Source organism: Leptinotarsa decemlineata, unplaced genomic scaffold, assembly GCF_025532065.1.
Source record: "Leptinotarsa decemlineata unplaced genomic scaffold, Ldec_3_MD MMD2_tig00026314_RagTag_RagTag, whole genome shotgun sequence".
NCBI lineage: Eukaryota > Metazoa > Arthropoda > Insecta > Coleoptera > Chrysomelidae > Leptinotarsa > Leptinotarsa decemlineata.
The window spans coordinates 11,805,313-11,822,479 of NW_027412684.1; the positions used below are offsets into that span (position 1 = coordinate 11,805,313).

Consider the following 17,167-nt stretch of genomic DNA (forward strand, 5'->3'; position numbering starts at 1 on the left):
CCGAGAAAAACTACATTCGTCTGTGAATTCTATCGTCTTCAGAAAGTCACAATTTCTTCTAATAATTTCCAGCATCCAATTGCAAAATTCTTGCGGTAACAGTGCCTGTACTCGTTGCAGATGGTAAGAGTATAAGAGATGTTCTTTTAAAATTCGAAATACCGTCATATGATCAACATTCAGCTGTAAAGCAATCTTTCTAGTACTGGTAGTAGGTTGTTCTTCAATCAAATTAGGTACTGGTTCCTCAAGCTGTGGTGTTCGTACTTCTCGATGGCGACCACAATCTTTTGCGACCGTTCTTTTGTCGAATGAACCATATTCTCGTAATCGTTGATGAAGTCGAGCAAATATTCTATGTGAAGGATGCTGCCATTGAGGATACATTTCAGCATATCTTCCAGAAGCTTCTAACCCATTCCCCTGCGATAGACCGTAAAAGTAATGCATATCAGCCATTGAATATAAAAAAAAATCTGTCTGTTTTAAAATCTGTTTTTCCGTTAATCAGCTGTCGCTCCCAAACGAACAACAACTCTCAGAAGTTGAGAAACTTGTGCGAGCTAAGGAATAACGAGGTCTTACCTTTTAACGTGTGATTCCTAACACGGTTGCAGAATCATTCCAGCTTCAACCAGATAAATTCTCTCGAGAAAAATATCTGGTCGAGGCGGGAATCGAACCCACGGTCTTCCGATCGTGAGTCGGGCGCCCTACCACCGCGGCCAATTCCACAATTCCACAATGAATTATTAAAGTAACAAATTAAGAACAGAACAACAACACACAATTAGTATTAATTCAATTTCGATAATTCACAAACTGACAGCATCATGCCAATTTAATTGTCACTATCGCTAATAGTGACCTACTTGATAGATCAGTTTCGTATTTTCTTATGACGATGTATCTCTGTAGTTGTTCCTAAAATAATTTTTTGCTGAGTACTGGTTTGTTTTGGGCAGAAAACCTAAAAGACATTTTTTGTTAAGAATGAAACCGGCTATCGAAAATAAATTTTTGAATGGTAAACAAATAATAAGACAAAAATATAAATTGGAAATGAATTTTGGGGGTTGCGTTTTCCACCCCTTACAACCATGGGGTAAATCAAATAAATGTCTGGTTAAGTGTCTTTTTGGTAGTAAAAAACGTCAGGGTAATTTCATCATTGTAACTTTTTCAGTTCTTGTGAAAAAAATTGTTATACAAATTTTATGTACCTCCTTTAAGTGGCTGTATCTTAACAAGGGATGCTTCAATGAAATTTCTTTATATGAAAGTTCCTATCTTTTTTTCGATGAGAAATCACCTCCTTAAATGTTTTATACTTATTTAGTTACACCCTGTATTATGGGATAGAGGCATCTTTGTACATCAGTTCCATTTCAATACATTCGATTTTGCATGATCACTTAATTGTAAAAAAATTGTTCTCGTTGGATACCCTATAATTTACCAATCGTCAAAAAAAAGCTCGCGTCAAATATGGTATAAGGAAATGATTGAAAAATTCGGCCGTGAATATATGCGTACGAGCCGGAAACAAAACATCAATCGATTGTGTGGATATTCCAAGACAAAAGTTGTTCGTGAAAGAAGCACAGAGAATGAACTGGTCCCCTGTTTCTTCGGTGTTCGGAGAAATTGGTAAAACTAACCGCAAAAGACGAATGATTCTCCGTTATGACAATGCGAGCTCTGACACATCTTGTCAAACAGATGAATTTTTGAGCGGTCAAAACATCGAATTGATGAGTCAAAGTCCGTGCAGTCCTGATTTGACACCCAATGACTACTTCTTGTTCCCGAATATCAAAGGTAAACTGAGTGGTCAACGATTTACGAGCGCCGAAGAAGCAGTTGGGGCATTCGAAAAACATGTTTTGGAGGTGTCTCAAGGGAAATGGCTTAACTGCTTTGAAAAATGGTTTGAATGAATGCAGGAATGTATTGATCATCAAGGAAAATGTTTCAAAAATAATGAAGCCCTGTTTATCAAAATGTGTTTGTTATTATTTGCTATTTCCGAAATATAAATAGTACTCCTTAGTGGGCTGAAAATAAAAATTGATTTTGAGTCACTGTCTCAAAATGTTGTATTGCTTTGAGAAATTATTGAAGAAATATGAAATATTTGAAATTTTTGTGGAAATTTGTTATTGCTTTATTTAATGTATCTGTTCATTTTATTGGAAATACTGATAATCATGACTTTCAGTCTCTACGATATTTATTGAAGCTTCTGTCAACAGCGAGCTTGAAAGTTTTTCCAATACGATGTTGAAATTATACCTATTTTCAGAGTAACATTGTGGAAATATCTAGAATTTGTTGTTTTTCTGTTAAATTGTTTGTTGCTCAATCAGACCTAATCGGCTGTTCCAAGTTAAGTATAACTTTTTATGTTGGTTAATAATTGATAGCTATTATTTATACTGAATCTTAGTGAAATCAGTGAAATATGGAAATCACCCCCATTTGTATTATCGGATATTCTCTAACAATGTTGTGGAGAAGATCTAGTTTAGTACTGAAGACTCCTGGATGGGTCGAAATATGAAGAAATTACGATTGGATATTCACCTTATGCAAAAATAAAAATTATAATATTCACATAAGTGCATTCAAGAATCTTTTAAATTGTTCAATAACCGTAGAAATAGAGCGCACATCAATTAGTTTGAAGAACTATTGCAAAAACAAACTGAATTATACTAATGGTAATAAACAAAATACCCTATTATCTGGAAATCTTCATTTCATAGAAAATCATCTCTCAGGAAAGGACGAAATTCCGCAGTTTCTCCCAAGAAACTACCAGTCTTTCAACTAGTCACTTTAATAGAGAAAACATCCCAAATGTAACATCCTAATTACAATCTGAATGTAAAAATGTTTTGTCACTACCCCATCATACTAGAAGTAACTTGAATAACTATAAGAAACTTGCAATAACATTACTTCGTCTGAATATTGAAATACTAATGAAATATTATCAAATTATGAAGAAATTGGTACAGTGATAATGGATACAATCGTTTATGAGAATAAAGTATCAATGTTGATTTCGAATACAACATAACAAACACATAATATAGCAAAAACCGTTAAAAAACTGAAAGATGATCCAACAAGTTCAGTTGAACAGAAAATTCATGAGCTCAAATAATATCCTAACAAAAATTCGACGGGCTCATTTTAGTAAACCTTCAGACAAACATAAGTAATTCTAGTTGCCTCTGAACTTTGAACCTTACACTTGTACTGGCTGCATCAGAAAATGGACATTTCTTACCTTTTGGCGGGTTAACTGGAATAGCCGACCTATAGAGCGCCTCTTCATCCCGCCAGTCTCTATTCCGAAAAACAGTCTTTGCACTAAAAGCCACCAATACGAGCACCAAACAAAACAAAAACACTGGTCTGAATCGTCTGTACCTCTCCCAGAGCAAAGCTCCTGCCAAACCTAGCAACAAACACAACCCCGCGCTAGGAAGATACAGCACCCTCTCAGCCACTACAAACCCCACGTAGAATAGAAAGTTCGTAGCAGGGAGGAAAGGAAGCGCTAGGAAGGCAAGTGAGAGAAGCAACGCGCTGCTGTAGTTCAGAGTCCTTCGCCCTGAGGATAGCTTGGAGGAGGTATAGCACACGCACGAAGAAGGGTGAAAGTTCGTTGAGTTGTTATTGTTCGTAGTGCGACAGGAGTTGGAGTGCATGTCGAAACTGCTGGACATGCAAATCGTACAAGAGTGATACTTCCCCACTTCAGCCCTTTCCTGCAGGATGACACTCCTGACACATCTCCTGAGCACTTGTGCTAGCCCCAAGTAGAAAGCCACCGTCACCAGATTTCTTCCATCCCGAAGGCTGGTTATCCTGGGGATGGCCTCCATGCCCCAATCGAAGCTCAGTGTGTTGGGAAACAGCAGCAACCAGAAGTTGAAGACAGGCAGATAGGAGAAGGTGAGAAACCTCGTCAAGAAATCCGTTTCTCTCGCTGTGGGATTATCCGCTGTTGAGAATTGCGGCGTTCGTGTTTGGAGTCGCACTGCGAGGATGACTGACAAGGCGACGATGAGGATCAATAAACTGCGGGCCTGTTTCTGAAACAAAAGACTTCGATTAGTTATTTCATTGAGAGCTGATGTAGTGACAGGTCTGGGAATTTGAAGGATGGATTTGTTATGATTTTACTCGGTATAAAGATTTCATTACAATTTTTCAATAAAAATTAAATTTCAGTCAAAGTATTGCAATTCTCATTATATTAGCATAACGAATCAGTCAGGACAATGATAATAATGATAATATGGTCAGCAACCTTGAGAGAACAGGAGTTGGAGCATTTCTCTTCAGGGTAGCAGCACGAGCAGCTGATGAAATCGGTCTAGTTTTCGACACTGAACAAGGTGATCACAACTCTGTCACCGAGTTGGAGCCCGTTCAGCAGTGGCTCATATAAAAGCCGCAGAGATCACCTCAGTCGTGTGATGGGTATAGATGTTCCTGACACAAGGTGCAGGGCCTACCGCGAGGCGTCCGAAACCATAATGCATTTGCTCTCAGCATGTCCAGCATATGCAATCTCGGCCTATATCCATGGACATAGCTTGGCCCTGAGAATGCTTTATTACCACCTGCGGCACTTTTACGGTATTGGAGAGACACCAGTGTTGACCTACGCCCCGGAAGATATTGAATTCGTTGTGGGGAACGAGAAATGCCAAATTTATTGGAACTATTCGTTCCTCACCCTCAGGCTCACACAAGCTAATAAGCCTAACCACCAAGCACTAAAGTAAGATGATATTTGTTGTGAAATTTTCAGCTTCTGGCGACCACTCTTCAGTCTCCTATCTAAAAATCATGCCAGCTTGCCGCACTATGCCAAACATCTCAGCCAAACAAATTCAGAAGGCTGTCATTCTTCGATCACTGCGATAACTGAGGACACATGAGTTCTGGACACATTGATCACTCACCCCACGCTGTGGGGAGTGGTCGTTGGTGGATAATGCTGGTGCGCCCTCCTAAATGTATCGAGTCTTCGGGCGATAGGACCTGACCAGTGCAAACTCAGGTTTGAAGAAGAATAATGGTAGTTTTCTCCGACTTACAGAGTAAGATGATATATGTCGTAGAGTTTTCAATTTTCGGTGAGTATTGTCCGTATTGAGATGTCCGGATGGACTCTATCCAGACTAATCCGCCAAAAGTATTGTTTGTTTATTGGAGTTCTTGGTGGAATAATGCCCTACCTACTACAGAAGGCTATTTATACTAGCTGTGAGTCTTGTTGAGTCTCTTTCACTTGTCGGAATTATTAGTATGTCTGTTCTATTCTGGGTAGATTAGGTTCAAAAATCAATTCCTACAAAAAATATGGTGAATTTCAATTTTTCTTGAAAAATATTCAGTCATGAAGGAAATAACAGTTTAACATTTATCGACTAACTAGCGAGAAGGAGAGAATATTTATGTAAGAACACTTGTGGGTCATATATTATTATTTCAAATACGGGACCGCTGGACGGAAATCTTGGATAAGATAAACAGCCAAGGTCATGAAGACTTGTAGATTGGCGACAGTAATCTAAACAAAAGGCTTTCGAAGTTTTGCTGAGTGAACAATTTCGTGGGAAGTCGGAATTCTGAGACTTGAAACCGAGCTTAGCGACCATGGGTTATGGGTTAATTAATCATGATCTCGACCAATTGTTGACCCCAAAAGAAAGAGAGCCTCCCGGAATTGGTCGAGGAAGGTGACGAAGATTTTGGAACAGGAAAACGGATCTTGGAAAAGTGGCCGGCGAGAGGGGTGGGAAAAGAAACGTCGTGGACGGAGGTCCACGCAGGGACCGGAGCGCAGGGGAGCGAGTTACAATTTTTTGAAAAAAAAAAAGTCGCGACGCCGCGTATCTAGGGAATAGAGCGGAAACAATGCGCGGTCGAGCGTCTTATTTGAGCGATATTAAGTAATGTTTTAAATATTGGAGAAATACCGCGATTTACATGGGTTTATTAGGAAAATAAAGAAGTGTTAATTTGAGCGTATGAGCGGCGGATTTATAGTGAAATTACGGAATAATAATTTTGTCTACCGTGGCCGGAAAAGCGAGTGAATTCTCTCCGTGAAGTTAGGTTTTTCCACGACATTGAATAACGGATTACTACGTCCACTCGAGATCGAAACCTTTGGATTTGCCGAGGAAAAATTTGGAAAATAGTCGGTGGTGAGATTTATGTACTTGTCTGAATAACATTTGTATGAATTTTGGGAAGGAGTTAGCCAAAAGTAGTATACAGAGTGGCGCAAATGTTTTTCGTGTGTTTTATTCTTTTAAAGTTTCAAGCCAGTATTAAAATGTTATAGGCTGGTCGAGCTGAGTATTACAATCACTCTCCTTATACGATAGCATAGTCGGCGAAGGCACGCAAAAATAGATGTTGACGTTGGGAAGTAAAAACTCGTAGTACCTTCAGTACACTGTTTAGTTTTTCTCAATTGTTTAGTGTCTTGTATACCAGGAATTCAGTTTTTTTTTATTTAAAAGGAAAAACACCGCATCAACCACTAGGGTTATTAGCGGTTACAGTAGGTAAATTAAATTCTGTTAGAGATGCCAGCATTTTCCAAAAAACTATAAAGGGAATTCAGTTTGTTTTCCTTTGTTTTGTTTATCATCCACCGTTTTTTATTATTACTTTTTTTTTGTTTTGTTGTTCCTCAGTTTTTTTATTTTTTCATTATTCAATATAATATTTCATTTACAAAGTCGAGTTTTCTCCAACTTCGTAACCTCCTAGAAAAGAAAAAAAAGCTGCGAACTGTCAAAATTCTAAGATGAACCTACTTATGACCTTTCCTTCGTACAAAAGGCCGAATTCATGTTTTCTTTCGAACATAGCCTACTAATCCAAAAAATTTTATGTGAAGTTAGTACTTCACAGAGTCCAAAAAAAAATCTAATTTTACATTGATATGTTGGGACGTCCAGGGCGAGCGTCGTCATTCACTTTTTCTCAAGCTTCTGCCTGAAGCTTGTACCACTTTTGAACATTTTCCTCACTCATGGTACAATCACTGTATATCACTGTCAACATTCCAATTGTTTTTTTGAGTACTATATTTATCTTCTATATGAAAGTTGATGCAAATCGCTTAACAAGTGAAACACTTCAAACTTTTATTCCTGTCACCAACGAATAAATCCTGCTCAGCAGCTGGAACTGTGAACATACGTAGCAACATGAAAAAGTCGCTACTCGAATAAGTGTAGCCCGCGAAATTTGAATATCCATTCCATTTTTTGAACAGTCCTAAGAGCGGCAAATACTGAGTTGGCACCGGAACAGGGACCGCAGGATGAGGCATTTTCAGAAAACTTCATTTCGACAACTTTCGGTATGATTTCACGTCAAAGTGAAATCGTTAATTATGGAGAATTGAACTTTCATGCTTGTGTTAGTTTTTGAAGTCGAATGAAGAACGAAAGGGTAAAAATATCTGCGTTCTACCTATATGTAATACAGGGTATTTCAAATTCGATCCTCACCATTGAGATCTCGGAAACTAGGAGAGATACTAAGATGATTGAATAGGAGCAAAAATGCGCATTTGCCTGTCTAACAATATGCCGTTGAGAAAGTTCTGAAATTCCAAGTATATCCGGAGATATCCGGAAAAAAACGAAATTTCGGAAAATGGTTTTTATCTTTGTCTGGCTTTATTTTTCGAAAGATTCGAAAATAAATTGCACTTCCACGTTGTCACTTTTTCCCTGATTCATAACGGTGTCATCAGATTTGCTATCCGACGTTTCGTCTTCCGGTCACCATCATCCACATTATTTTTTGTTATGGGCGCTACATTGAATTCAGTCTGTTTTAAATAGGACCAGATTTCATCTTTTCAATGATGTATCAACACTTATCAATCTTTTTCTAAAAATTGGAGAAATTGAAAAAAACTAATTCTTATGATAACATAACTTTGATGTTTCTAAATTTGACTTTCAGTTTGTTACACTCAATGACATTTTGCGAATGAAGAAAAAAGAGATATGATACAAATTTATAACAAATACGATAGGAATATTATTCACAGCACAATTAATTTTCCTCCTCCTCAATCTGCCAAACTCTGTAACAATGCTGTGTTGAAGGTCTTCAATATTTTGATATTTTCTCTGCCATAAACTCAATTTTTCAGTGCACCCCATGAGAATATATCCATAACACTTGAGTCTGGAGACGTTGCTGGCCACCCCACCGACCCATTATTCGCTATCCATTCATCACCAAACTTTCAGACAGGTAATTAGATACTCGTCTTGTAGTGTGCGGTGGAGCACCGTCATGTGGAAACCAGATGTTGTTATAGACAGCCAAAAGTATATCATCCAAATAGTCTTCGAAAATCGACATAAAAAACTAGTGATAGGTTCCTCCATCCAGCTTTCCGTCAAATAAATGAGGACTCAAAATTCTATCTTTGTAAATTCCTGCCCAAACGTTCATACTGAATCGTACGTGAGGTGTTCCAAATGTGTTCGTTATTTATAGTTGAATATCCCACAGTTCGTAAAAGTGCTTTCATCTGTGCAAATTACATTTTCCAGGAAAACGAGAAAATCAGGTCTTCTTATCCACTTACAAAATTCTATAATCACCTTTCGGTATCAACTGGATGCAATTTTTGAGATATGTGTATTTTGTAACATTTTAAACCGCTTTTTTTAAAGATTTCTCCAAGCACTTGTTCGACAAATATTCATTTCGGAGGAAACTTGACGTGTAGATTTCCTCGGGTTGATGTTTGTCTGCAAATTATTAATTTTCGTTGAAAATAATACAATGTCTAAGTTACCTCATACACACCTCATTTATCAAACTTTGATTGTTGGCTTTTCGAACGAATCAAACTGGGTGAGATTTTGATCCAATAACTCGAACATAGTTCGATGTGGTTGTCGTCTTTCGGAAAACAAGTTTAGATACATTTCCGTTGTCCTCACACTGTTTCTATCATATTTGTAATGAATTTGTATCATATCTTTTTTTTCTTCATTCGTGAAAGCCATTTTTTGCCAAAAATTCAATGACTTGTTCAATAACAAAATGTCATTGAGTGTCACAAATTGTAAGTCAAATTTAGAAACATAAAAGTCAAAACGTATTATTCGAAAGGATGGTGAATTGATAGAAGATCCTGCAAAGCTTGTGACTGAATTAAACATTTTTTTCATCGAGGCTCCCCAAGCACTGATGAGTAAAATTCCGAAGGCATTGCATCTAGACAATCCAACTAATTCCATAGATTTCTATCCACACATTTTATTCTTGAAACCATTCATTGAAAGCGAACTGTTCGATCTCGTCAGTCGTAAAATGAGAAACAAGAGGACTTCGGGAATCGACGAGGTACCTGCCTTCTTGGTAAAAAAAAAATATTGAGTACGATCATTGAACCATTAACCTTTTTGGTGGATCTACCATTTTCAAACGGCATCTTTCCATCAAAGCTGAAGGTGGGTAAAGTAACTCCCATTCAAATGAATAAAAAATTGTCAATATCGTAAATTTTCAGACCAGTTACTATTCCTTCAACTTTCTCGAAGATTATTGAGTATGCATTTTTAGAACGCCTGAACGATTTTATCGGGTACACAATATTCTGACTCCCATTCAGCATGGTTTCCGGTGTGGAAAATCAACTCAAAGTGCCCTATTATCTTTCTACGAGGACTTGATTGAATTTATTGACTCAGGGAGTGTCTCGCTGTAGTTCTATGTGACTTGAGCAGGGCTTTTGACTGTGTTAATCCTACCAAGCTATTAGATATTTTGGATCGTTATGCAATAAGAGGAAATTCACATTCATGAGTTTCATCTTTTCTCAGCAACAGAATGCAGTGTGTCTCGCTCAAATTTGACAAAGGTGATGTGTTTATTCATCTTCAACATCAGAAATGAGGTCGATCCAGCTGGGAGTACCCCAGGGATCTATTCTTGGGCCACTTTTCTATTCTTCCTTTCCTATTATATATCAATAATATAGACAGAAAAAAACTATATTCTGCAGTAACTGCTTATGCAGATGATATTAGTTTGGTGATACATGCCAAAGTGACGAATGAATTAACACGAAAATGTGACGTTAAAAAAAACTTAGTTATTCCGTTTTCACAACTATTAACATGAAACCGATGATATTCAGGTGAATGGTAATGACTCTATTTTGAGAAACACCCATGATGCTGTTAAATTCCTAGGCATGCAAATGGATGAAAGTCTTCCTTGGAATGAGCACTGTGACCAACTAGTCTCAAAATTGAGCTCTATAACCTATATTTTCATTAACTTGAGAAATGTTCTCAGCATAAACCAACTTATGGCTGTTTATTATGCCCAGGTCGAATCCAGGTTGCGCTATGATGTATGTTTGTGGGGCAACTCTGCAAAGAGTAAAAATGTATTTATCCAACAAAAATCTATCCTAAGCTGTTTGTTCAGTGTTCCTCGACAGTATTCATGCAGAACCAATTCCTCTATACACGACATTTTAACTCTGGTGGGATTATATATTTATGAGTTGTCAGTTTATGTTTTTACTCACAGGAATGACTCTAATCTCAATAGCGGTATTCATGATAAAAACACTGTTAGATCGGCTAAGTATAAGATAACTCAAAGTGCACCAGAGCGTATAGGATCCAAAATTTACAACAGTTTACCAAATAAATTTAAGTTATTATACAGCCTTTCGTTGTTTAGAAAAAATTTAAATTATTTCTGTTAGAAAGATGCTACTCTGTGTATTTTCCTTGTACATTCTTGAATATGTGTATTTTCTATACTTCAGTTTAGTGTACACTATATTTTGTTTATATTTTTATATTCATGGGACATTTATGTATTTTATTTTATACTTACTTACTAGCTTCCTCAACAAGTTTTTTTTTTCTTCGGACAATAAAGTCGTATATAAGAATTGATTTTTTTCAATATCTCCAATTTTTCGAAAAAGAATGATAACTTATGATACATGATCTATACATAACAGAAAGAATCCAATGTAGCGCTCTTAAGAATAAATTAAGCTTACTCAATTCTCAATTATCATTCGAAGCATTCGTTTAGTTTTGGTTTAGCATTGGTTTAGTTTTCTACCCTCTATCAATTATAAGTAACTATTAATACATATCTGCAACAAGCTCAACCAACCAAAATTTAAAAAAAAGGGTGATGACGTCATGAATCAAGGTTAGATCATTCTTAATTCAATTATTATTTTTGAAAACAAAATATCGACCTGTATTGATAATTTTTCATATTTGCTCTCCAAGATTATAGTGAAATTGTGAAATATCAAAAAGCAATCGCTATGGTAGAACAGATCACATTTTGTTCATAGTCCTAATTTGAATTAGTGTCAGCGTGTCTGTTATTTCTCGCAAGTAGATTGGATCAATAGCTTCACACTGCAACATTTTTTGCCCTCAAGAATCATCGCTTCATTCAACGACAAAAAATTGGTGAAACTCCTCTTTGCAAAAGTGTAAACAAAATTTTTACAGATTGTCAACATGGATTTAGGCCATCAAAAAAAGGAGAGAGATCATCCGCACATTTTTTCAAAAATGTATATAAAGAGCTAGATGATGGCAAATATGTTTTAACTCTATTTTTTGACCTATCGAAAGCTTTTGATTCAGTGGACAGGAACATACTGTCTAAAAAATTATATAATATCGGAATAAGAGGATGTCTCCTAAGCTATATCAATTCCTACATGGAAAATAGAAAACTAATTGTAAAATGTAATGAATGCCAATCAGACATGCATGACGTAACTCTCGGTGTTCCACAAGGCTCTATTTTAGGCCCACTACTCTTTTCAATTTATGTTAATGATTTACCAAATCATATTAAATATGGTGCCACCACTTTGTATACTGACGATACCACTGTTACTGTGTCGGGTGTTACTGAGGAGGAACTTTACCACAAAAATCAGGTAACTCTTGACGAAGTGTATGCGTGGTGTCAAAGAAATAAACTTATTTCAAACCATGGGAAAACGGTTTTTATGAACTTTAACCTTAGGAGGCCATTAACACCTGGCTGTAATTTTGCTCTATCTGAAACAACTAAGTTCCTTGGCACCTTTATAGACAGCAAGTTAACATGGGAACCACACATTGACCACGTCTGCAAGCTGCTTAATGAAGCTTATTTTGCCATTTTACAGCTTAAAGACACAATTGCCAAACAGAGTCTTGTAAGTGTGTACTATGCATTAGCTTATTCACATATTTCATTGAATATATTAACCTGGGGACGATCGAGTCATTTACAGTGCGTCTTTGTTGCTCAGAAAAGATTACTGAGACTGATTTTCAATATAAATCGCTTAGATAGCTGTAAAGAAACTTTCATAAATAATATTATTTTTACGGTACCTAGCATTTACATCTATAAATGTCTGGTGTACGCGAAAACTAATATACTTTCTTTCAATACCTCTGCGGAAAGGCACATGTACGATACACGACATAAAAAATTATTGTCGATACCTGGGTATAAAACAGCTGCATTCAAAAACTCTCTATACTATAACTGTATTATTTTGTATAACTGTGTTCCTCAGCCTATGAAAGAAATGACGTTATCTTCATTTAAAAATGAAATAAAAAAATATTTGATGATGAATGCTTTTTATAGTACAGATGAGTTTATAAATAGAAATAAATGACCTGTCAAAGGGAAAATAGGAGGAATGAGGAATCTAAATTATTTCCTCATTGTGTAAACTTTTTGTGTAGTGTAAGTATTTTGTTTTATCCCATATACACCTGACAAATATTTTGTTTTGTCTCATATACTTGTCTCATATACCTGTTATTTTGTGAAATTGACAAGTATAAGTTATATTATACAATCATATTTGTAAATATGTTCATGTGTGAAAATGTGATGATTCAGTTTTTATTCATTTTGTTACATGACTCTACATTTATTTGTGACATTTGTGATATTATTTGTGTGTGATATTCAAGTGACGTGCCAAATATACACTATTGTATCAAATATTGGTAAATAAATATTCTATTCTATTCTATAATCGTGCCCGCTAATTTATTACAAGCTGAAAGCGAATGCAAAATTAATGCCAAGTTGGCGCATTGTAGTGTTGATGTAATTACTCCACAAGATTTCTGAGTCTCACATGATTCATGCCTTCAGCATTTGATGTACTGCATTGGTAATCAAATATACTTTATCCAGTTCCTAAAACTGGTATGAAATTGTTAGAGCAGTTTGAACAGGTCGGATGATTTGATTAACTTAGCTATATTACGTTTCCTGGAAACAAGATTTACATGAGCTTCTGTTAGTTATCCAGATTGAGAGAACAGACGCCCACTTCTATATAAATGTGGCGAGGTGACTGGTTCGTTTGAATCGTTTTATTTTTCAAACGGTCAGTGAGACAGCGTTGAGACAGCTCTTCCAAACTTAACCTTACAAAATTCATTCGCAATAAGACCAGCAAATCAAATTCAATATTTGGGAATGATGTTGGATTGTTTTTTCAGATGGAAAACTCATGTAGACTACTCAATCTTCCAGTGGTGACGTACGGTTTCTCACACCGATGCGTCACATCCCCTTCTATAATTTTTGAGTGGGGGATAATATTTACAATTCCCTCCATGTATCTCTCAGTTACGTTCCGTTAGATACTAAGGGCCGGTTTATCAATATGTAGTTGAATGCTCCTGTTAGCTACCTCGAAGCTGAGCTTAGCTGATAGTCAATGTTGCAGTTACTATTCAAATCGTTTATCATACCCTGACTGATGCTAATGTTTAATAACTGTTAGTTAACTAAGGTTGGCATAAGTGACTATTTCAGGGGCTTGTTTTTATTGGAGGATTTATTTTCAAAAATGACAACTGCTAACAAAAAGTTCATGAGTACATAATAACCTATATGAGTTGAGACGGCATATGAAAAACGAAAATGAGCAATGAAAGAACATCCAATTTTACCGAAACAGACAGATCACTCCTAATAAAAATTGCCAATTCCTATAAATTTATCATTGAGAACAAAAAAAACTGATGCCATCACATGGAAGAAGAAAGAAGAGGCCTGGAAAAGAGTTGAATTTAATTTTATTTTCTCTACATCAGGACCTGTAAGTCTCTACCTCATCTAATTCTTTGAAAGCATCATTACATTCATTAACACTGTAAGGTCTTCTTTGAACTCCAATATATCCTCATCTTCGTCATTCAACAAATGGAAAACTTCTTTAAACAAACAATTATAGTAATTAACCCTTTACTTGCAAAAAGTATTTCTCAAATTATCACAAAAAACATAAATAACCTAATTTCGCATACGCGACCACATAACCACAGAATATCGGAACTGATATTCTGTGACATAACTGTCAGCTTAAATAAAAAAACTATCACTTTCTAGCGACTGTTACGGTCACTGAGACTTCAGCTACCAGTTGATGGTAACATGATAACGAAAAACAGTTTGACTAGGAGCTAAGACAAAACCATTAGTCAAATGAGGTTAGCTGGCGATTGATAAACCGGCCCTAAGACGAAGTGGTGTGTTGTCAAAATAATTTATGAACAGGTTATGTCAAGTTTCGGTGTCGTAAACCGAAGTCACTGTTGCGGTTAGGGAATTGTAATTGAAGAAAAATATATTAATTACCAAACTTCTGTAAGTATGATAGAAGATAATGAAAATTATAGTTCATAACTCAATATATTTTAATTATTTGAAGAAAATGGGTGATTATGAGCGTGAACAAGAACAGCTGATAGCCCTTATGGAATTAACTGTTGAGGATATTGTTGAAGAGCAGTACGATGTCGAGGAAGAAGATATATGGAAGATCGTTTGGAAGAAGAGAAGAATAACAGCGACACAGAAGAAGAGCTAGAGAGTGAAGAAGAGGAAGAAGAACAGCCAGAAGAGGAAGAAGAACAGCCTCTTCAAAAAGAAGATAGTCCAAGAAGCAACGTTTACTGGTGAAGATAAAGTTACTAAATGGAACAAGCACATGCCGAACCAAAATGTGAAAACTTCCTCTAAGAATATAATAAGAATGAAACTCCCGTGTGTGAGGGGCCCTCTGAAACAAATAACAGATCCATTAGATATTTGGAGAAATTTTTTTGACAATGATATGATAAACATTATAGTTACTATTACCAATTCTTATTTAGAAAGCGTATCACATAAATATAACCGAGCAACATATACAAGACCTACCACCAGAGAAGAGATAGAGGCACTTTCAGGACTGCTCTTATTCAGTGGAGTAAAGAAGAATAATAATTTGAACACAGAAGACTTATTCAAAACTGATGGTACCTCTGCTGAAATATATCGATTGACTATGTCACTTCAACGATTTCGTATTCTTTTGTGCTATATCAGACTTGATGATTTAGAAACGAAGGCAGAGAGACAAGCTCTTGACAAATCAGCCCCAATAAGGAGTTTCATCAACAAACGAAATTATAATCTGTCAGAAGAAGTTACAATTGATGAAAAACTTGAGGCTTCCGTGGACGCTGTTCTTTTCGGCAGTACATGCCAAATAAACCCAATAAATATGGGATTAAAATTTTTGCACTTTGCGATTCAGAAACATTTTATACCTCTAATTTAGAAGTATATGTTGGTACTCAACCAGATGGTCCATTTGCTCAAAATACATCGACACTTTCTTTAGTCGATAGGTTGTGTGGACCAATTTACGGGTCTGGTCGGAATATTACAACCGATAATTGGTTCACAAGTATTTCTCTAGCTAAAAAACTTATACATCGGAACCTAACAACAATTGGAACTATACGAAAAAACAAAAAGGAGATACCGCCTGAATTTGTTCAAGAAAAATATCGTCCAATTGGTTCCAGTATGTTCGGTTATAGAAAAGATTGTACTCTCGTTTCCTATGTACCAAAAAAGAAGAAAAATGTCCTTTTGATCTCCACTTGCTACAGTGACGATAAAATCGATGGACATAGTTCAAAACCAGATATAGTTATTGACTATAATCGTACTAAAGGGGGAGTTGACGTAGTGGACAAATTATGTGTATCTTATAACACTGCAAGAGCTACTCAAAGATGGCAAATGGTAAATTTTTACATTTTGCTAAATTTATCTGGAATCAATTCGCAAGTTATCTTTTATGCAAATGAACCCCAGAGCAGAGTAGTTAGACGCCAATTACTCGAAAATCTTGCGTTGTGTCTGATTGAACCACATTTGAAAATCCGTGCAATGTCTCAAAATTTACCAAGACCTCTTAGAGTTCGAATATGTCAGATTTGTAAATTAGAAGTAGCAGAGGAAAATTGCAACACGGAAAATATTTTCCGTGTAGTTCAAAGAAGAACAGAAAGACCAAATACCGCTGTCAAGACTGCAATAAATTTCTATGTTTGGAACACGTGACTATCTTCTGTATGGAATGTTCCAGTCAAGAAGAAGCCAACGACTGAGTTCAACATTCGAATGGGTGCATCGCAATTATAATACGTAGGCTTTAGAATGTTCCTTTTTGTTATTTATAATTATTCACTCCTTCATGTTTTTTTTTTCATACTTACTTGAAGAAAAAGTCAATAAAAGTTTAACTTCATTAAAATCCTATAGTTTATACAATTTATGACGTTATATAGACGATGAAACTTGATCGGTGTGGTAGACCGAAGTCACCACTCGTGGCCTACGGCAACACGTCACCACCGAAATGTTAACAAAAAAATTGAGGTGTATTTTATATAGGTTTGAGGAATGTATTGAATTTTCGAATAAAAAAGAATGAGAGTAATAGTTTATCACAGTTTGGTAGGATCACATCTAAGCTACGGAATCATAGGTTGGAGAGGTATTTCAGAAACATACTGTAATGCAATACAGGCCTTGCAAAATGAATTTTTGAAATTACCACTGAACAAAAACCATAGGTATCCCACCGATCAACTTTTTGTCGAAGCAAAAGTATTAGATATCTGCCAGATATATTATATACAAGTCAATATAAGACAACACTCAAGTAGAGGTGCATTACAACGCCGCACACATATCTATGAAAACAGAAATAATG

General features: G+C 36.1%; 1 protein-coding gene across 1 annotated transcript in view; it reads right to left on the minus strand.

Moving 5' to 3' along the window:
- Positions 1-17,167, minus strand: part of LOC111502825 (protein O-mannosyl-transferase Tmtc2) — a 653,196-nt gene that overhangs the window by 453,681 nt on the left and 182,348 nt on the right. The window contains exon 3 of the mRNA XM_074181669.1: positions 3,299-4,109. Coding sequence (XP_074037770.1) covers positions 3,299-4,109 — 811 coding nt within the window. The remainder of the gene's footprint in view (positions 1-3,298; positions 4,110-17,167) is intronic.